The sequence below is a fragment of the Netta rufina genome (assembly GCF_964035555.1).
Source record: "Netta rufina genome assembly, chromosome: 5".
NCBI classification, from domain to species: Eukaryota; Metazoa; Chordata; class Aves; order Anseriformes; family Anatidae; genus Netta; species Netta rufina.
Genome location: NC_140128.1, coordinates 49,135,749 through 49,158,379, shown reverse-complemented (window position 1 = coordinate 49,158,379; position 22,631 = coordinate 49,135,749). Strand labels below are relative to the sequence as shown.

At 38.6% G+C, this 22,631-nt stretch overlaps 1 protein-coding gene across 2 annotated transcripts; it reads right to left on the bottom strand.

The window, feature by feature from the left end:
• Positions 1 to 4,240: 4,240 nt before the first annotated feature.
• GOLGA5 (golgin A5) lies at positions 4,241 to 22,587 on the bottom strand. 2 transcript variants are annotated; one of them, XM_084287709.1, is made up of 13 exons: positions 22,488 to 22,587; positions 21,408 to 22,023; positions 18,469 to 18,690; positions 17,244 to 17,463; positions 16,560 to 16,683; positions 15,543 to 15,746; positions 14,210 to 14,380; positions 13,443 to 13,571; positions 11,445 to 11,543; positions 10,184 to 10,409; positions 8,845 to 8,950; positions 7,424 to 7,487; positions 4,241 to 5,622 (listed from the first exon to the last, which is right to left on the bottom strand). In XM_084287709.1, exons 2-13 carry the CDS (start codon positions 21,970 to 21,972, stop codon positions 5,542 to 5,544), a joined length of 2,211 nt encoding a protein of 736 aa, XP_084143835.1. In that variant the 5' UTR covers positions 21,973 to 22,023; positions 22,488 to 22,587; the 3' UTR covers positions 4,241 to 5,541. The 2 variants fall into 2 exon arrangements, with proteins under 2 accessions (XP_084143835.1, XP_084143836.1); XM_084287710.1 differs by lacking the exon at positions 7,424 to 7,487.
• Between the last annotated feature and the right edge of the window lie 44 nt (positions 22,588 to 22,631).

Sequence of the window (22,631 nt, the reverse complement as noted above, 5' to 3'; positions counted from 1 at the left end):
GGGCGCAGCCTCCATCCCACCGCCTCCGCGGTGGTGGAGGTGGCCAAGCAGGGTCAGCCTCGTTGCTGGTGGTTTACAGCCTGTGCTCACACATCCACAGACAAAGCAGCAGCTGCCCGGCTTGCTTTTATTAAACCTGTTGCATAATTATCTCTGCGTGAACCCCTGGGAAACAGCAGATGCAGGAAGTTCAAACCCACGCTTTCAATAACCGTGGATTAATGATAAATAGTCATGTATAACTGATACAGGTGATCACACTGCTCCACGTTATGCCTATGGAAATGTCTGTTCTTGCTGCCAAGCAAGGCCCCCAGTCCTCAGGCAACCTTTATTTCCCTTCCTGCCCCTTACAGGATTTTTGGCTGGTTGAAGTGTGCCTGCAAACAGCCCTGAGTGGTGCCTGGCCCTGGGGGTACTCAACCGCTGGACCCTCCCTCCCTCTGGGCACAGCTCCTGCATCCCACCAGTGGCAGAGGAAGGGGTTTTAGGGCTGTACCAGCCATCTCCACATCTCCTGCACATCTGATAGAGCTCTTCCCAGCTTTGTGCAGGGAACTGGTGCTTCCCGGCCCTCCCCCAGCAGAGATTGTTGTCTAATTACAAATTAAACACTAATTGGGAATTGTTATGTTTTCTTGCCACTGAAGAGACCAACAAAAATGCTTTCAACAAGCTTCCTAATTTTTCTAATAGAACCATTTGGGATTTAATTATGGCTTGAATTTGCATACAAATAATAATCTGCGTTCCAGGTTGCTGTGAGACACTAGTATTGAGGCGCTAACTTCTTTATAAACTTTTGAGAAAACATGTCAATACATTAGCATAAAACTGGAGACGGTGCTCTCTTTGTTCATGTTCCTGTTTGGCAAGAGTGCCAAAAGAGATTCCTTTTCTTTGTGAAAATAAAGTAACAATAATAAACAAACCACAGTACCAAAAATCAATCTATCTCAGTCCTCCAAACCCCAGTCCTTCCTATATCACACCACATACCTTGCTGCAGTTGATTAGTTACAGCTGAGGTAGCCATAGAAAAGGAGAACATCATTTTCTTTCCACAGCCCTTCCTCAAGCACACCCGCATGGCTGGGCAGGATGCCTGGAGCCTACCAACTTGCTGCTGCAGGGTACAAACTCCTGCTTTCTTACGTCCTCCTTCCCCTGAACATGTGTGGGCCCAAACTACAGTTTGCCTGATTTGATCTGAACCTACAAATAAAATTAAAAAACAAACAAACAAACAAAAAAAAACAACTGCATATGCAACATCTGTCTGAAGAGATGTATTCCAGCATAAGTAAGAGGAAGAGATGAAATTTTAGATGAAAGCCCATCCAAGGTTCTGATTCCTTGATTAGAAGAGTCTAATTCACAACACAACAAGGTCATTCCTTCTCTATTATCATTTCTTTTCCCACAAGAAGTCTCTTACATGAGATTTGACCTGTCAGAATTCTAATCACATCATTAGCAGAGTTCATTAATCCTAAATCAGCAGCTTTTTTTTTTTTCCCCTCTCCAATTTGAGAAAGTGTCTTTGTGCTCCCAGCCCAATTTTTTTCCTCACTTTGCTTCGCTCACACCTTGGATCTATTCGACACCCCAGGATTTCCCGTGTTCCCTGAGCTGCCTGTAGCGCTGGATGCATTCCCCAAAGAGCCGAACAGCTTGCACTCGCTCCTTGACAGAGAAACACTGAATTCAAGCAATGCTGTCAGGAAGCAGCTTTAGGTAGGGAGCGCTCAGATCATTCTCACTGCTTGTGGAAGTCAATGGCAGGTCTGGTCCTGTCAGTAGCCCAGTACCAGGTCCCTGTAAGATACGGATTAAATTCATGAGTGCACATGGAAAGGAAATGATATTTAAGAGGCTGAGCTATATGAGTGCATGCACATGGATGCTTGTTACCTTAATGCAGATAACTGCGTGAGCTACTATTCATCTTGTATAATTTCTGGTTTGGTAGCATCTGTCTGTCTGCTTCCAAGTCAAGGATTTCTAAATTCAAGTCACAAGGCAGGATGGCAGGGTACAGCGGACAGCCACCAAAATTCTAATGAATTCTCAGTATTTGGCAAGCAGTTATTCATAAAAATTACCTTACAGTTTTGTGGCTAAATACCCAGTGGCATAGCAGAAATACTGACTGGCAAAGGACAGAGGCAAAGAAATGCAATAACTGAGGTAAAGTAACATCCTACAGTAAGTAGGATAATGACTGTACAAGTCTGATTCCTCCCTTGTTACCAGCAATCAAGCAGTGAAGTCCCTTCCTTTGTGCAGGGTCTTGGTATACACGTGGCTGACCTGATACAGCAGCTGAAGCCCAGAGGTTGAATATCAGCAAACCAAGATGGCAAAGAAGATTGTTGTCATGCCACGACACGTGAGTGCTCACCCAAAGCCTTCTTTTGCAGAAACTGAAGCCTGGTGAGAGCATGTGTCTAACTGGATGTGTACTGAGGTAGCTGGCCTCTGACAGAAACAGGCCCTTTCTAGGCTGTAAAACATCAGGAAAAGAGCACTCTCACTCTTGCCTGTGGCCTGCCAGCTGCCCCGAGGCCACCATGTCTTGACAGAAGGAGGAAGCTCCCCCCTAGAAAGGCCTAGAAAAGCCATCTACTCCAGACCATAATATGCAAACAGCACAGATGGAAGGGGAAAAATAAAATAATAATAATATCAGCCCTCTCTTCATCATTTTTGTTTTTGATTCTTTCAAAATCTTCTAGTAAGACATACACTTGGTACCCAGACCAGTTTTAGGGGAGGCAGGACTTTTCTCCAGCCACACAAGGGTCTATCATGCTCTCAAGAAAGTGAGATGCTGCCACTGGAAGAGATTCCTATTCTCTGTGAGTTACTATGGCCATTTCTTTTCTGGTGCAAAGACAGGACCAGCATTTGTAAAATATTAAAAAAATAAATAAAATTTGCTATGCCAGTCTATGAAGTGAGGGTAGGTTAACTGCTCCGTAGTATGACAGCCCTAAATAACAGACTTGGCGCTAGGAATATCCTCCCGTCAGTGAAGACGCAGGCCAGCAGCAGCTCCTTGCTCACCCTGAAGCCATCTGTTCCCTCCTGCCCCCGCCCAGAGCTGCTGGCTGACTTGCTGTCCCTACAGCACCTCTGGCCTAGAGCACACTTGGCTGCGGCAGGACAGCTGACAGCAGGGACCAGAGCTACTAATCCGAGGCAGGAAGTCTACCTTGCCCTTTGACTTAAAATCTGACATTTATATTCAGATAGACTCCAATTATACGGTCTTGTGTGCTCCTGCACCTCATCATATGCAGTTTATTGACATGAATTATGAGGGGAAAGAATCCACTATTTAAACAAAAGCATTAAGGAGTAGCTCTTTGTATTGCTTGTGCAACTCCAAAGTGTTTAACATGATCATAAAGGCTTTTCACACATTTCTGTGATTTAAAGAGAGCATTGAAGGTGGTCACTTACACAAGTATAGCCCTTACTAGCACAGGAACCTTTCTTTCCTTACCCCATGCAATTCTCCACACTGAACTTTGGCAAGGACTTCCAACTATAAACTGCCAACTTCCAGATTTCTTACAAGGTGAAAACATACCCATTCAAAGTGTGATAAAATTGCAACTTTTAAAAATCAAAACGTAACCAGGTTCTCCCCTCAAAGAACTGTGCCTCTCTTTCACAAATAGAGAAAAAAAAGATTAATAGATAGCAAAGATGGCAGAATTTCTGGGACAACGCATAAAAACCAGAATCATCTTAGCAACATATGCTTACGTGGGTCAAGGACACAAGGCCAGTTCTACTCCAGTAGAGGGAGAGGAGAAAGAAAAAAGTATCAGTGGATTAGAAGATCTAAAAAACAGCAACAGCAAGAAAAAACATATGCAAGAGAGAATGAATAGCTGTGCAATTGGTGCAATGCCAGCAAAGGTGAGGGGCTTATACCACCAAAAATGTTCTCCCAGAAATTCACACTATATTCGAGTACCCAAAATGCTAGGATTCAGTGTTTTTAATGTTTTATAAACAAAACAAAACACAACCAAACAAAACCACACATATACAGAAGGTTTTACATTTGCCCATACCTGAACTCCTCCTATAGCAGTCAGCTATAGGAGCCCAGAGATTCAAGAATGGCTTTAGTACCAGGACTGGAAACAAAGCAATAGGAAATAGGAAAAGTGCATCAAGTAACAGAGGGTACAGAAACAGCTTTTTGAAAATGCTCTTTTATTATTTAATTCATCAAAACATTTCAGTTTTCTCTACCAGATCTGAATCAGAGCAGCAATAACATTTTCCCACTGTAACATTTCCATAGGAGATAGTATGACAGACTTCGTGCACAGGACCAAAGCTCAGTGTGTTCAAATCACATGAAGACTGAACTACATCCATTAGAGTAGGTGTGACAAATTGCTTTTAGTCATCTTTTCATTACTCAGCTTTGAGTACTACATAGGAAAAAATCTCTTAAAGAAAGAAAGTGACCTTGTATTATTGTGCTAGTGTATCGAGAACTCATAATTAAAAATGCCAAACTAACAACAGAACTACTACAGTAGATTTGGTTTGGTTCTATGGGTTTTACCGTAAGTCTTTGATGAGATGTATTTGATGAGATGTGTTTATTAGTACATTTGGTAAGTATTTAGACAGAATTATTTTTTCATTATACAAAATCTGTCACAGAAATAGCTTTAATTAGGTACCTAAAGTTTTAGAAAATAAATATTTCAGGTTTGATTAAGACACATAGTAATGAGAGGTATATAAGAAAATGCAGTTAAAATACATAACTTTCAAGAGGAAAAGGAAACACCATTATTTCTGAAGGATTTGAACCTTCCTTCTTGAAACCTCCATTTCTCTCTCTCTCCAATAAAGCTCTAGTACCAGCATTTAAATAGGCAACCCCACTATTCAGCTGATAGGGAAGATACATCTATTGCACCGAAGTACAAAGCTAAGAAGAATGTATAATATTTTATTTTTCAGCTTATTTACAAAAAGATATTGCACCAATCCATTGTTATTTTTTCAGTTCAACAGTTTCCTTAAAGAAAAGACTACTATTTACAAAGTTAAAAACAGAAGTGCAAAAGCAGACTGAAAGAAACCAGAAAGAAAGGTTTATTTAAATTGCTAAGTACAGTTTTTTTTACCTGACCATAGCCCATAACCAGCACTTTCTAAAACAGTTTATTTATCTGTAACTTCAGCAATCCTTGCATTTCTCTGTAGGTGCAAGCTTTATCTTTTACACTAACCATGGGAAGGTTTATGTAAAATGTAAAAGCTAAACTGAGCTTAACTTAATAGCTTTATTTCTTCAGGAAAGTGATGCTTTTTTAGGTAAATCAGAAGAGCTACATAGTATTATACGTGTATTTAAAAAGTAGTGATGAATCAGGCATGATGGTTTTCGTTCTTCCTAAACACCATGAGAAAAAGTTTGCCAGTATTTCTGGACTGATTACTCTAAATACACTGCCAGTCCAAGTTACACAGCACAGCATATGGTCCTGTCTCGGTCTATCTGCCACTGGGACTGTCGTGATGCATTTCTGGGGTGTAGGTAAGTAGAACAATCATTACCCACAGATGAAGCAAGGCCTGGGAAAAGAGAAGAAAGCATTAACTTACCAGCACATACAATCATCATTTACAGCAACAATGTAAGCTAAAAGAAGCTACTTCTGTACAAATATTTTAAGTATTTTTCATATTATTCTTCTAAAAAAATAATTCTTATTTGCATAATGAAATGCTGAGTCAGATACTGAAGATGCCAGTCACACAAAGCTAAAGATTTTATACAAACAGCAAAAAGAAATCTACAGCAATCCAGGTGGCTTCTTTATGTCCTCCGCCTCCTCTTTCCATCCATGCCCCAGTAATTCCAGGTGTTCTCCCCAATACCCAGCCTAGCCCACAGAAACCACATTGTGTGATCAGCCTAGAGCAAGCGGTAAGCCACAGCTCCTGTGCAAACTGACCGATACCAGACAGTGTAAAAGCAGCTGAGCTGTACTTTCCTTCCCCTTACTAAGGGCACTGTTTTGAGGTATTTTTATGAACATCATAGGAACATAAATTCTCATTCAAATTTTGTTGAAATTATACAGTATCATAGATTATCCTAAGTTAGAAGGGATCCGCAAGGATCAGAGTCCAACTCCTGGCTCCACCTACGACCATCCAAAAAATCAGACCATGCATCCAAGAGCAATGTCCAAATGTTTCTTGAAGCAATCATGGCACCGAGCTTGCTGGAGTTCTCTGGGGAACCTTTTGCAGTAACCAAATACAGTTGCTCTGGGTGTAACAAAGGGAGATAACTGACAGTACCTAAGCCATATTTAAAAAAATATATATATTTTTTTTTTAAAAAAAAAAAAAAGCAAGACCTATGCATTAAAATTACAATAGTCATAGCCAAGGTTCCAGCTGAAAAAGGGTAATTGTCATTGATTGCCCAACAGAGGGCTCCTGTGCAACCATTACTGAGTAGCTTCGGCAGTAAAATTCTTCAGTGTTTTAGCACAAAGCATTTTATTCACATATTGGGAAGCCTAAGTCATGAAGAAAGAGAGGTCAGGAATTAAAGAGCCCTGTTCCTTACAGTACTTAATAAGCTGAAAGAAAGCATCACAGGGGAAAACTGTCATTTCCTTGATTTATGTGCCTCTGCTTTATTTCCTGAAACAGTGACAGTTGTTCTCAGAGACTCTGTTCAGAGAAATCATTATGTGTTCTCAAGCAACATAATTTCTTTCATTTCAAAGACTTGACTAATGAGTATTTTCAAGCAGGACAGATTGCACACATACCTTACCACAGGTCACTTCAACTGACAGACATCTGCCCTCCAGTGGAAAAGGAAGGAATTTCATTTTTATCAATTGCAGCTGACAATCTCACCTAATATGGATAAGCAACTTTCTACTACTTGGTGAATTCTAGGAGAAAAAACTTTACTGGCTACTTTTTCAACTTCTAGAGTAGCATGATTATTAATTACTGAAAAAAAGTGGATGGGCAAATATTAAGAACACCTACAGTAGAAGTCAATTTCCTGAACTCAGTGTATATAGGTCACAATACCGTTTTGTATTTTAATTCTCACTCCATTTTTTTACAGTCTTTTAAATGGTGGTCACACGAATGTCTTTAAAATTCTATTCCAAGAATTCATAGGAAAAAAGGAAAACTGGCAAGCAACATGACTCCAGAATGCTGTTTTGTAAGTACTACTAAATATTCTACTGAAAAAAAAAAAGTACCAACATTGAGTTGTTAAAGTTAATTATATAGCCTTTTGCTTTTAAACATCAAATTTCAATTTCAGATGTACTACGTGAATAGGCTATCAAAAACTTATACTATATTCTTACTTTGAAGAAAACTTACTCACCATATAGATGATTACAAAGACTCTTGCTATGGGATACCGTCTTAAAAAGATTCCTAGCCGAATGCTATACAAGTGTAAGGAAAAAACAAAACAAAACAAACAAACAAAAAACAAAACAAAACAAAAAAAACCACAAACATGTACAAGTTAGCAGCGAGCAAAAAAATTCCCATTCCTCTCATTCTACTCACCACAAACTCAAATTACCGCTGATGTTATATACATCTTTGTTTCTGACTTGAATTTTACTTCATGTATTCAAGACATTCAATGGAGTGAGAAAATTCAGAATTTAGACCACTAAAGGTAATTTTGTTTTTTTGGTCACATGCTAGGCCCAGAAGTTATGAATAGAGCTAAGAAGTGATATAGGCATTTTAAACTCACAAATTTGCCAAATTTTGTTACTTGAGGAGCTTTCATAAATCTTTTTTTAAAAAAATTGAAGCATCTAAAAACCTTGTTCTCATTTGTAAAATCTAACAGATCAACATTCTCGCATTTTATTAATGAAAAGGACATAGCTTTTCAAAGTTTACTGCTACAACACTACAAAGTATACTGTACTAGATGTGCATTGTTGCTCAATAATGTTGCTTTAAAAAAAAAAACACATACACATACTGAAGTGATTATGATACTGCCAAGTGAAGCTAAGTATTAAAACATCTCGGATAATAGGCTCCAATCAAGGAAATCCCAATATTCTTCACAATGAAATTACAGTACCATGAAAGCGCAAAGGATTTCCTGTTAAGATACCTGAGGATTAAAAAGCACTACCTAATTTTGTTTTCTACTGGTATTTGACTGAAGTTTTGGGGCACACCTTTGCTGTGAATACTGATAATTAAACTAACTGCTGAGAAAACGGATCAAAGTAAGTCATTTGCTGGGTCCAGCATTATTTTTGTCTACTAGTTCTTTGAACAGTTAGTTATCTTTCTTTTATGGTAAACAGCTGTACCAGGTCAGAACCCAGAATCCTGCCTTCTGCCTTCATTAGGATGCCTAAAGAGAAGAAATTGACAGTCCCCAAGCATACATAACACTCCCCCACTAATACTCATACAGTATCCAGACACAATCAAAACCTCTGAAAGTGAAAAATGTAGGAGTTGGTAAAGAAAAAAGTTATTTTTTTGTGTAAAGTTTAATGATCCTCCTGTATCAAAACCTACAGGATACAACAGCACTGTCTGAATAATTTACTATAGCTTGTAACATCCCAAGGATATAAATATCCTTGGAAAGCACAAGTGAACTAGGTCAATATTTAGTAATTTATACTGTACTCAGTACATTAGCTTCATTATTTTTTACTTTTGCAATTAAAAGCAATTCAAAACAGAAGCTGTGTGACAGAAAACTGCAAAAGGACTCCAGTAATTACAAGATGTATTCCTTTAGCACACTCTTACCTAAACTGATCTATACTACTGGCAGCTTTGCGAACTCTCCCATACATTCCTGCCATGTTAGTATCCATGTCACTGAAAAGGACAGGAACATTACGCATACGAGCACCTATTTGAAGGAAAGAAAGCAAAACATCTCATCAAACTAAAACCAGCTAAATTATTGTCTAAGTGAAATAAATAGTTTACAACAAAGATATATAAAAATCAGAAACAGTGATTCATGATTTGTTAGTTCCATTTTGATGGAGTCAAGGATGTGTGGCGTGAGGGGAGGGTTCCTGATAAACTTACAATCAAGTTAAGCATCTCTTCAATTCAGTACACTTAAAAATTTATTTTAGTTAATAAGATGGACAGATTACCCCAGACAAAATACTGATACCAAAAGCTTGGTATCTAACTCTATTAAGCAATAATAATTATATTTTTAGGTATATAAAATCACAGGTTTGATACTGTAAAACGTTTTTTTGCTTTTAATTCTCATACAGTAAAATTTTGACAGCATTTATGACACTAACTTGTATATTCCAAATATTTCTATTTATACTTTTACTATGCATCAACTTTATTAAAAAAGGATTCTCAGATTAATTGTAATTGCATAAAGAAACTTACTGAAATTGCTTAAAAACAAACCAAAAGGAAATTTGCTAGTTCTCCTGACTTTCTTAAAGGTCTTTCACAAGCAAAGAAACAAAAGCCTAGATTGTCATTTTACACCTCTTAAAATTCATTCATTGCTTTTAAAGTCACTTCTCATATATGTAAATATAAAATTTCAAACTGACTCTGAGAAGTAACATCTCAAAACCATGTATTGTCTGCTGAGGTTCTCCTATAGACAGGATGATTGCTACACAGTACAGATAAACCCACCTGAGAGTAGAACCCCCATATTTTAAGCTGCTTTTCAAGAAGAACAGGAAGAAAGGAGGAAATTCTTATCAGCTCTCAGAAGTTCCATGTTAACGCTCACCTCCCAACACCTTTCTGAAAGGGAACAATACTTCCTGCTCCTAAGATTCCGTTTAAACCCCCAAAGACAGATTTATTTGCACCTGCGACAGGATTTGTAAATAAGACTGTTCTAATAATGTCACAGTACTAAGAATTAAATTGGCTTTATTAAATTTACTTATAGCTCTTACAAAAAGGAGGTTTTAATTTAACTATTTTTGATACTGGCTGTTGCTAACAAGGTCTCTGCTATAAGCACCATTTTCAGATTTTTTTTTTTCCTTTATAAACTCAAGACCTACAGGAAAAGACATTAGGAAATACAGAAGGCTGAACTGCAGAAAGGACGGAGTTTTAAATATTAGCATTCATTATTTACCTTCAGCACCATCAATTCCTGACATGTTAATGGAAGGCCCATTAGAACTACTGCCTTGGATAGCCTTCAGCTGTTGCTCAAGCCGTTCTAGTTGATAGACAAGTGAGTTTTTCTCTGTGCTCAGGCTCTCTAACATAGTCTGCTTCTGAATAAGTGTTTCTGTCAGCTGATGAAGTCGATTTTCTAGTTCAGTCTGACTACTACTACTTAGAGCCTTGTTTGTGAGCTACAAAACAAAGCAAAGGAAAAAAAAATCAGAACACATTCAGAATCTGACAAACACGACATATTATAAAACCCATTTATTCGGTCCCATTTTAGACCCAATCCATCACATACCATTAATATATAGTTTCAATGATGAGATAATGGAATTAGCAGGAGCCAGAGGCAGTGAGATATCCAGAAATACAAGTGGGATATAATGTACCAGGGCAGGTAGCAGGTATTCTTGAAACCAACATTACCGGAAGAGTCATCTGCCAAAAGGCTCACAAACTTTGTATCACACTACACAAGTTTTCAAATCTTCTGACACTAACTGTACAGCTGACCACAGCCAACCCTAGGTTATCAGCTTCTTTAAATATTGACAACTTTTTGTTATGCTAAGATGATTTTCACAAAATAAGGCTGATGCCTTTGTACTGTCCAAGGAGGCTGATGATGGCTGACACTATCAGAAGGTTCTAAAACGGATTAGACTGATTTAAGAAAAAGAGTTCCACAAACATACTGGCAGAAATTAGCAGGGACTTAAAACTCTAACACGTCTAACACAACTGCAGATGATGAAGGAGTGAAGAAAGTGGCCAGGCTCGCATTCTGTCCTCATTATCACTGTCTGAGATTGAACAGTAGGCTAGACAGGTAACTAGTCTGAAGGACATCTTATTTTCCTATGCCCAATTAAAAGGATCCCTGCAGAAATAGTGATGACCCAATCAAACACCAATGACTTTTTAGTTTTCAGAAAGAAGAGTACTGATCCAGCACCACCCCAACAGGTCTAGTTGGGTCACAGATGATTTTTTTTTCTTCTGAAGACAAAAGCACATATAAGTATAAAATTACATTATTTACTACTTTGTGGTTGCATTCTTGAACTCTCTCCACTTAAAGCTCTACTCCGTATTGCAAACAAGTACACACTAACCCATTACTAGAACTTTTGTGTCTTTTGTGCAGCTTAAGCAAATTAATAGTTTTCAACCCTGATTTCATAAGTAAAGGTAATAAAGTTATTTTCTATATACAGTACCTGATTTCTGAGCTTCTGAATTTCTTCCTCTCTGTCTTTTATTCTGCTTTGCAAAGTGTTTTTTGTTCGATACAATTCCTCCTCAGTATAATGGAGTTCCTACGAAATAGATCACAAAGATTTTTTTCATACATGTGTACTTTGAGAGATGTTCTTTTATCAAGAGTTTCACAGTAGAACACAAGTAGGTAATACACTGCAACCAAATATAAACCGAAATTTAATATAATTTTAAAAGTGTCTGTCTATCACCAAGGAAAGAAAAAAAAAATAGAAAAGAGCAGAGTATGAGGATAGAACCTAGAAGACTATCAAATTCTTTTGTGAAGACTGACCTAACAAATATTAGTCCAGACTGGTTCACGAGATTTCATTGGGAATATGATTTATTGTCCTTATATTCTGTTTATTATATTGCTGTCTTTAAATGATGCCATATAACTTAAAGAATTAGGAAATACCTTGGAGGAATCTGTATTTCTAAAACAAACCCATCAACTGAAGATTTTTTTTAAGTTAAAAAAAACAACAGCTTTGGCATATCTGTGTATGACACAGATCTTCCTTAAAAGTTTAGGATAAATGAATGTAATGGAGGGGAGGGGAAATGGGAAGGAATATTAGCAAGGGACAAGTTACCGAACAGCAAAAACTAACTGTAAGTTTTGTTTCTTCCAGCATTTAATGGCTGTGTTAACTCCTACTTAAATACCTACCATACTTGTCTTTCAATTTAAGACAGCCTTCGAATCACTGTACTTCAGCTATCAGCTGCTACAGAAGACAGATAATTATATTTTTCCTTCAAACCATGAGATACACAAGAAATAACCTCTACTTATTTTCCATCTTCAATCTCAGAAACCTTACATCAAGTTAAAGCAATTCCCAGATTGAACAGACCACAATTCTATTAAGTTATCAATGCACACAATTACCTTAAAAGCACATGTACCTGTATGTCATCAAAAGGAATACTTCGTTTTCTGTAATAACTGATAATGCCTCTTTTTTTTTTTTTTTTTTTTTTTAAGAAAAAAGACTTTACCTCACTTTTTCTATACATAGTATTGACATAAAATATACCCTTCAGAACGGCAGGAGTAACATAATACAGACTACCATCTGCTATGATATAATAAACATCAGCTATCCATCAACAGCAGACCTCAACTTCTGCCTTTTAATTAGTTCAAGCTGCTAGCATCTCATTAAAATGTAATTTCTGAAAGGACAGATAATCCTGTAAGATAAATTGTTCCTAGCAGATACAGTGTACTCTCCCGCTTTCCTCGTTATTAATTCTCTTTACATGAGCTTTTTTTTTGAAACAGAAATTTTAATAGGATGCAAATCATTTGTCCGATTTTTACTGAATATTTAGTTTAAAATATGAGTTTGCCTTCCCCCCCCCTCTTTTTAGCACAAAACTGCTTAAAAAGATGACAAGATCTGACAAAATTCACTAGTACCATTTTACCAGCTATTTTTCTTATAAAACATTTTGAAAGTAAACTCTAGCTTCAGAACTGACTAACGAGTAGATTAAAAAGACTATGAATTTGGTATTACAATAACACTGTTTGAAGAGCTAAGTCTTCCGTAGAAATTGAGCACAGGAAGTCCTCTTGTAACCATTTTTAGTATTTAAATTTCTTGATATAAATAACAGTTACACATCCTACTATACCCCCGTTGTAGAATTGTTCCCCTGCTGAATAAAATTCAAGACCACGATCAATTTTGTGCACTCCCCACTGTCATATTTATTCTTTAATACATCACTGAGATCTCCATTTATCAGGAGTACTGCTTCTTACTGGTTGCACTGTGGCCTAGTGACACTCATTAAACTTAAGGGGATTTCTTTAGAATACAGGAAGAAAAAATAATCTAAATACCATATAAGCTACTCTCTCATTAAGCTGAATGCTCTACCGCTGACACCAAATGGGGCCTAAAATAAGACAGCCCAATCAGCTTTCAAGAATTCCTTACCTGTTTTTGCCGTTCTAGTTCAGCTTCTGCCTCTTGCTTGGCCATTTTCTGTGCTGCTATTTGCTCTTGTAGGTCTTGAAGCTGCTCCCTCACTGACTCAGCTTCACTTACCTGCTGAGTCTCCATATCCTGAAATTAACAGAATGTTCCCATTTCACTAACATTTAAACAATACTGCAATCTGTCATAGGTAACAGCAAAGAGTTTTATCTTCAAAAATCTTTCCAAGAACAATGACAGTGATGGTGAATGAAATAAGTGACATTCACTCATTCTATACAGATTATTTTTATTATAATAGAAATAAGATAAATGCATTTTGTAAACATGAGAAGCCTCCAAGTGATTTTTTCCCTTCTACTGTTTAGAGGCTACAAGTGCGTGAAGCAGGCTCACATGCAACTGCTGGGTTAAGCCAATTATGCCCCAGACTCAGATTACCTATATCCTTTTCTGCAAAGGCTACTAATCCTTGAAGCAACTGTAATCTCTGCACAAGTCACCAGGCTTGTTTGGAAAGAAATGCTTACCTCAAAAGGAGCGTGTAATAGTGAGGAAAGAAAGAATGGTATCCACAATACTCCTCCCACCAGCATGGGAAGAAATTGGGTATCTACAGGTATTTGACCCACATTGAGAAAAAGTTGGCTTGTTTTAATACTAGGTCAAGTAAACAAGTAAATATTAGAAACATCAGCCCTAAAGTACACAAGAACACAGACCTTTGTACATAGTTAACTACACAGACATGTAGTAATCATAGCTACCTGCAGCTCTGTTCTCATCTGCTGTATTTGCCCCATTAGCTTCTGTATTTCTTCTCTCTGAGTGTCACGCTCATGTCTCAGTTCTTCCAGTTCCATTGTGCTTGCTGTATGGCTATCCATACCTTCAATACCAGAGCCTTCTTTTAGACTGTTTATCAACTTTTCTTTGGACTGAAATAATAAATCAATATATTATTGACAGCAATATTTAACAAGTGCTCAAAAACAACTTGTCAAAATGGCTTTGCTCTAAAATTCGTATGTAGATGTACAGCTTGAAGTACTTTATCTGTGAAATGAAGTGCTTTATCTGTTCTTTTAGCCAAGTTACTAATGACCCTACAGATGTTAAAATGGAAAATGGTTCTCCAGTCTTATTTTTTCTGATTTCCTGTACGCCATTAGATTGGATTCACTGAAAGTCTGTGTTATCTGAAGAAGAGTAACGTTTTTGGTTTTAGTGCATGGATTGTTAAACGTGTCACTGATAAAAATTCTGGCTTTCCAGGTAACACACGAGAGCAGACAGACATTTCTGGCAAAGCTTTAGTCTATCCTTTCTCCTGCCAACAAAGCCAAGTTAAGAACCAAAACCAGCAATAACTCTTCTGGGAAACAAAATGAACCTTTTTATTCAGAATCAACCTAACATTAGCTTGACATTGGTTCCTGATCTCATGCATCTTGTATTCATCATGATGATTTAAATACTGTCCTCAGGTATCAGACTAAATTCATGAACCTAGAATAGAATTTACCTTTAACATTTTGCTAACTTTCATAAACAAAACTCAAATTAGCCAAGTTTGTTTTTTCTAACTTTGATAAGTTAAGTAGTACTACACAAAATATGTAATTTTGCCATTGTTTATATAGTGCAACCTTTGAGTATATATAAAAATATTTTCTTTGATTTACACATAACCATCCACGGCATGCTATGCTTCAGCCTCAAGCAGAATAGAGCAAATTCTTGACACAAGAACACAGGGTGTGGAACAAATTGTAGGTTACATCTATGTACCTATCTGCCTAAGATCAGGCTCTTTGATGAGGCACACATTGACAGCTATTGCACAATAAGTGCAATGGTTCACTTGGGTATTTCTCTAAGTTCAGGACCCAAACTTCCATTTTAATTATGAAAACCAACCTGTAAACTTGAATTTTGGAGGCACAAAATGCAGATTGGTAGCTGTTCTGTACAGGTATCGTATACCCCAAAGGAAATTACAGATTACGTGGAAAAAACACAGATTGAATTACTTGAGGCATAGCACATTAAAAACTTAGGTGTACAGATCAAACTGGATTTCTTTGAAGAAATGCTTACTTGGAGTATGCGAGTCGCTTTTTGTTTGTAGTCTGCCAGTTCCTGTTTTGCAGATTCTAGGTGGTTTTTAGTTACTTTGACTTGCTGCTGAAGCTCATCAGCTCGCCTTTTTTCATCTAAAAACTTTCTTTCTGCTTCAGTTATCCCTTCTGCCAATTTCTGACGTTCTGCTTCCAGTTTACTTAAACGCGCCGCAAACTCATTCTATTAGTAATAAAGAAACAATATGTTGTGTTTAAACACAATTTCAACTTTAACCTAGAAAGCAAGAAATAAAAGTTTAAAAGCAACTACACTTGAAACAACACCTCACATCAACTGCCTCCAACTTAGAGATGCATTAGTGCTATGTGCAAGAAATCCTGCTAGCTTAAGGAAATGGCGAATGAGAACAGGAAAAATATAAATTTCTTTCCCACATCAGAAGTCGGTCTTATGATTTACATATACTTGGTAAACAAAAAGCAAGGTCTTTGTGAAAAAAATGTTATCAAATTTCAACTGCCACATTTTGATGTAGTTAAAAAAAAAAAAAAAAAAAAAAAAACACCAATAAGGATTTTCATAGATGTTATTAATGTATAATAAGGCACGCTAAATGTGGAATGCACGGGCTCCAGCAACATGAACTACCACATTTACCATAGCAGTAATCACTCAGCCTAATATTCTTAAGATTACACACTAAAACTGTGAGACAGTGGGTGGGGACACAACCCACACATGGAAAATTACATTGATTATGGATTTGGTTTTAAAAGCTTTTACATCAAATATAACATTAAAAAAAAATCAGCATCAATTCTCTAAAGCTTTTAATCATAAAGCTTTCAAAATAACAGAAAGTAAACTAGCCTCATGGATGCTAGTGCAACAGAAGCAGAAGCAGCACATCTTTCCAAGCACTTAGTACCCTGAGCAGGAAATAGAGTCAAGGGAAAAAGACAGTAGTAAGAACCTCACAGATTTGATCTCAAAAGGAGAGTCTGAAACTCTTCTTTAATCTTCCCATCTAACCTGCATTTGTTTGTAACTTTCTTGCTCTCGCTTCAGTGCAGAGTCTGCATCACACAACCTGTCCTGAAGGGTTTGAAGGGCTTGATTTTGCAGACTGCTCCCTTCACTGTGGTCTTGTATTATCCTGAAAGTGATACACATATTAAGTGAGAAATAAGAAATCTAGCATGACTTTAAGGCAGAAATACGACTACCTCATTTTAAGACCAGCCTTGAAAATTTACATGGTAAATTACTGAACATGGCTGGCTACGGTTGTGAGGTGTGGAGTCAGTAACTCATGCAGCCCCTCCCTGACCTATATTCTGGAACATCCAGGGGCATACTCATATCCCAGCACTGACGTAAGTCAAAAAGTCTTTATATGTGTGGATAAGCACTTGGATTTTTCAAGGTAAATATTTCTTGAGATCTTTAGCTTCAGGCCTGTGACATAAATGTAAATACATTATACAAAATGTATTTCAATGATGAGGTAGCAATTGCTCGTATTTAATATTTATTTACCCAGTTTCCATTGCCAGCTATGATGTAATGGGCTTAATGTAAATGTTCGTATTTCAAAACTTGGTGCAGTCTGCCCACATTAGTTTAGTCGTTTTTATTCTTAAAGAGACTATTCTACCTTGAATTTTGAAGCTTACTACTATTTGCAAAGTCATGAAGTCTGAAATTATGACGTACCGTGATTTTTCACTCTGCAATGCTTCCAAAGCTTCCGTCCTAGAACTTAAGAGCTGGTCAGCTTCTTGCAAGCGTACTTTCAGCACAGCTAGCTGGGAATCCTTGGCACCAACAGCTTCCGTCAGATCATCAACTCGAGCTCGAAGTTCTCTAACCATCCTGTCACTCTTCGAATGATCAACATTCCACTTCTCCACTCTTTCCCGGGATTTGTTCAATTCTACAAAGTAAAACATTTTTTGAAGTTTTTACAAATAGAGTATTCCAAGTGTAAGTGGCCAAGATGCATGTCAGTAATGCTGAAACTTTGTGAGCTACCAAGACATAACAAATGCCAGACTCTGGCTGTCAGACCCATAACCAGTAACACATGGTCTCAAAACTGGTATCCTCAGTCTGACACTGTTATTTGCCTCATCCCTTGCAGTGAACTACTACTGAATAGCCCTGTTTGTGAGAGCAAACCTTTGGAAACCTCTGCATAAAGCATCCAGTTCAACTAAATGTGACAGTAAGATCAACCTGAAATATGGTCAGCAGAAAAATACATCAGTGTTAAAATAACACCTGAATACTCACCTAGACTTTTGTTTTTAATCAAAGATTACATGTTAAGCTTCAATGCAGACGAAAACTCTCTGGCTCATACAATTACTTTGAGAAACAAAAGCAGTCCCTCTGTCTTGTGCCTAACTGTAGCAGTTTGACAAACATTTTATTAGTGAAGTGCTTTTATTTTCATTTGTTATATTTGCCACTTCATGGGGCTTTGAAAAAGCTAGCAAAATCATATAAAAATATTACATCTGATATTTTTAATGTCAATTTACAGGCTTTAGAGATCATAGCTTACAGCCAGAGAGTAGTCATGTTTCAAGTACTTAAAGAAATTTACTCTAATTATTTTGCCAGGACTTTTGAAAGGCAGGAAGACTATTCTAATAACGTTAATATCTGTTGTTTTAAGAAGGTGAAAGTTGTGAAACTAACTCAACTACATCATTCTAGTCAACATTTGTGTTATTTTCATAGTTGAACAAGACTTTTAGTTTCTCCAAGTCCATTATTCTGAAATCCAGGAATCATTTTGCTTGGTAAGTCATACATCGTAATTGACTAGAAAGACTTTATTATAGTTATAGAACACTAACACAGTAACAGCATCATTTTCTGGTTTACTAGCATTTTAATTATATCATATATCTTAGTTTCCAAACTACGGTACCTTCTTGTGTTTCTTTGGACCTCTGAATTAATGATGCCATTTCTTGATTTAAAGATTGCACTTCATTCCGCAACAGCTGATTCTCCAGGCGAAGATTGGATAGCTCGTGTGATTTGAGATCATCATTAGCTGTAAGGCTAGGATTAGCTACTGCACTTAGCGAGGAATCCTTCACGCCATCCACTTGTGCTCCCAGACCAGAATCTGAACTGTCTGGAGTTTCTGTACAGAGAGAGACAAGTTAGAACTGTACCTATTTGGAGATCACCTTGACACAAACAGTAATTTCCTGTTATGCACCAGTGGTTAAATGCATTTAATCCAATTAAAAAAAATAAAAATAGCTTATATTGAAATGGAACATGGCACTTCTCCACATGGACTTGCACACAACAATGATACAGTATATAGGCATCATGCAGCAATTTTGCTAACCCAGCAAGACAAAAGTCATTAAATTTCTCATTTGGATTCTGAGATGTTAACACTTTTTTTTATGACTATGCTGCCCAGAGATGTCTTCAGAAGCTGCAAGAACAGCAGAAGATATTAAAAATACTAAAAATTGCAGTACTTGCTATGTATAAATTCATCTGGTTTTCCATTAAGGGTTTGATTTTACAGACACAGATTTTATTTATAAAAAATCTGTTCAGATGGCCATATTTTATCACTTTGGTGTCAAGCCTAAATATGCAATTCAGCCACACAGCTACACGTTTTAGTTACTTCTATGTAAAAAAGCATTTTCAGAATCACTTCAGTCAAAACATCATCTTACTGACAATTCTGCTTTTTAAAAGTACTTTTACTATGAGAAATATTTGCAGTGACTCAAAGCAGAAGTGTAACCTTTCCTTTCTCTAATGGGAAAATGTAAGGTAGATACACTCTGTCAAACTGTTAAAAGCTTTCTGCCAACAGAAACTAATTCTCTCAATTATGAAAACCACAATGCAGATTCTTACTTTTTTTTTTTTTAATCTTAGAACCACAATGAGAACAGCAAGAGAATTCCTGGCAGCTGTCTGAAGAATCCCCTGTGACGATGGGGGAAGCTACAGCCCCTCTCCAGCATGCACACACACACACACAGGGCACTGCTTCCAGCTGTCTGCAAACTGGAATTGAGACTGAAATTCGTGCAGCCTCTCTGGCAGTCTTGATTTCAACGTGCAAACAGCTGGAAGCTTTGCACCAGCGTAAACATAAGACAGCGTGTCATGCAAGGAGCAAACGAGCAGGTGATCCAAAACCACGTCTTCGGAATTCAGTACATCCCAGGCACGTAACATGAAAATCCATGGGGATAGACCGCAACAAATTCAACACAAGACTGCAGTTTAGCTGCCACCGTGTTATTTATTTCACTCTGTGATTCCAGCCAACCTGCTCCACCTTTCTGGCTACCACTGCAACAGGCTGTATCACCTGGTGCCCAGGGAGCTGGGACAGACTGTTAATGCTGAGCAACGTACCAGCAAGTAGCTGCAGTGACAGCAAAATTCATTCCACATTTTCTCAAATCTCTTTACTATTTAAACGGTTCTACAAAATGTTGTTTCCTTCCTTTCAGCTCATTTACACAACTTCCAAATTATCAGACAATCCATCTTCATTCCTTTGTCTGGAAAGCTCAAGAGATTAATGAAGCTAATGAAGCAAGAAATTAGCCATTTACAGCACATACTGAATTGCATCCAGGGCAATGTACAAACTTTAGCATTAGTTGTTTCTGTCTACAGCTAATAGACCATAATCTATTCCAACAACTGTTAAACGGCTATCTAAATGCAGTATCTATGCAGTTGACTTTGAAACTAGTGTTCTCCAACTCTATGTATTAATTGCACACTTCCTCAATCGGCTGCTCCAAAATGCTAAACTACTCAAAAACCCTCAGAAGAAAACTCAAGGGACCACACTGAGCAAAACAAGCATATTCCCTGAGCACCAATTATCAACACAGAGTGTGCCATGGTGTCGTTTCACATATGTGACTATTAAGCCTTACTGAAAAGTTACAGACCCAGAAATACAAAACAGTCACATCTTTTTGGAAACGATCCCTTTTTACATCTTCCACTCTTCAGCATACTTAATACAGTTAGCCAAAAACTAGCACGCACTTAGTGCTTCACATCCTCAATGTTCTGAAGAAGTAATACTCTAACTATGTAATTAAGGAATACAATCCTTTGCTTCAATTTTATAGAAAACAACATTAAGGATATAGGTTGGAGACAGAGACCATGAGCTCCTGACACTTTCCAGCTGCATTCTCCTTAGCAGAGACTTGAGAGTAACCCCAAGTTCTGACCACCTGGCCTGCAAGCTATTTCAGGTTCTGGATACAGACTGCAGTAATGAACTACTTCTGGCAAACCCAAAGGCCTCATCCATCTCTCTCAAGCCTGTAGCTCTACAACAGCCTGCCCGCATCCAATTTCCCCCTCTGCAAGCCACCCAAGTTTGACAGCTTACCCCTTCATGGCGGAAGGGATCAAAACTCACACTACCCCAGGTGGGGCACTGGACAACATCCAGCACCATCCACCAGCTGTGGCAAATGTCACTGCCTCACTGACGTGGCATCACCAGGGAAGAGCCCTGGGCAATGGAACAAAGGCAACAGCGCCAGAACCTACGCTTCTACGTGGGGACGCACAGGAGCTGATGCAAGGTCAGCCCACAGCTCAGGGAGGTCGAGGTGAGCAGCAGCACTGAGCTGTATCGAGAACACACAGGATTTACGTGGTACCTACAGAGCTTGCCAAATTAGCGTGATAATCCAAGTGATTAAAAATGTTAAGGGCCCTGCTGAACTCCACACATTTGACCGATGCTAAATGTTTCAAGTGTCAGCAAATCCACTACCTAGCCTTACCCTACACGTATGTGGGTTTTAAATATCTCTAGGTTCAGTATCATTAAACTACCATTGCCTTGGCTCCTGGTGGAATTATCTTCAGTAGTTTTTCCACTCTGCGTACTCGTAGACACAGAACTAATGCTTGAAGTCCGAGAGTGATTTTGAGTAACAGGTGCCTTGCTCTTCTCTCTTTTAGAGTCCATCCTTCCATTAGGCTCTTTCTCAGAACTGTTGAGAAAATCAAATAGCAACTCATCATCAGGTTCAGACTTTTTTCTCCTCACAAAATGTGAGGAAGCTCTGGGTGCGGAAACGCTTTCTGCGGAAGAAGCAACTTCTGAAGATGTCCTACGTGCTGGTTTAACATTTGCTGTTCCTGCTAGGATTGTAGCCTTTTGGTTTTTAATATTATCGGCTGCTGAGGAAATGTAGGCTGCTTTGGATGACGTCTGGTACTTCAGCTCTCCCGAATGCTGCTGCAGTTCTGAATACTCATTGGCAGAGTCCAAATTCTTGTTATCATAAACTGCACTGCTTGCTGTGTCCTTTTTGCTCAGAGCCGACGCAGCACCTTGATCGACCCTGTTGAGGAGATCCTCTGCCTTTCCAGCGAGATCAACCAGCCAAGACATGATCGATGTCTGCCGATGACCTCTACAAAATTAAAATCTCAGGAACTTGAGCTGGAAAAGACATAGAAAAATCAGACAAGTGTTGATAAGACAGAAAGTGAAAAAAATGCTACCTGAAAAAATGCTGCGTTCATGTGTTATGGATGTAATTCTGCTAATACTTTTGTCCTGACAGCTTTGTATTTCGGTGTTTGGATAACGAACGGGCTTCTTAGCACAATGCACAAACCCCAAACCTTACTGTACCTGCTCCTGGCACCAGCAGCTGCCAGGCAGCGCCCAGCCGGTTGGCCCAGCTGCAGCAATCACAGCAAGCAAGGCCCGCGGGCACCTGGCAGCACCCACACCCGGCGGGAGGACGAGAAGCGGCCAGACGCTTCCCACAGCCACAGCCCCACACACAAACCCCATTCCTTACGAGCCTGCCCTGCAGATTTCGATATGGGGCCCAGAGGGGGGCTCTCCCCTCTCCCCGCTCCCAACGGCCACCAACGGCCCCCCCAGCCCCCACCCACCGGGTCAGGCCGCGGCCCGGGCCCCGCCGAGCCCCTTCCGGTAGACGTGGCCGCCTTCCGGGCCGCCCCCCGGGCATGCGCAGGAGGCGTTGCAAAGCCCCGCCCACACGCGAGACGAGGGGCGGGGCGAGAGCAACGCCCCGC

What these genes read in the sequence shown, in the direction of transcription:
- GOLGA5 (XM_084287709.1), bottom strand. Translation starts at nt 21,972, where the DNA reads ATGTCTTGGCTGGTTGATCTCGCTGGAAAGGCAGAGGATCTCCTCAAC. An exon ending in TTGCAGAGTGAAAAATCACG is followed by an intron (nt 16,684 to 17,243) that starts GTACGTCATAAT and finishes TATCACTTTCAG; the next exon opens with GATAATACAAGACCACAGTG. An exon ending in AAAGTTACAAACAAATGCAG is followed by an intron (nt 15,747 to 16,559) that starts GTTAGATGGGAA and finishes TATTACTAATAG; the next exon opens with AATGAGTTTGCGGCGCGTTT.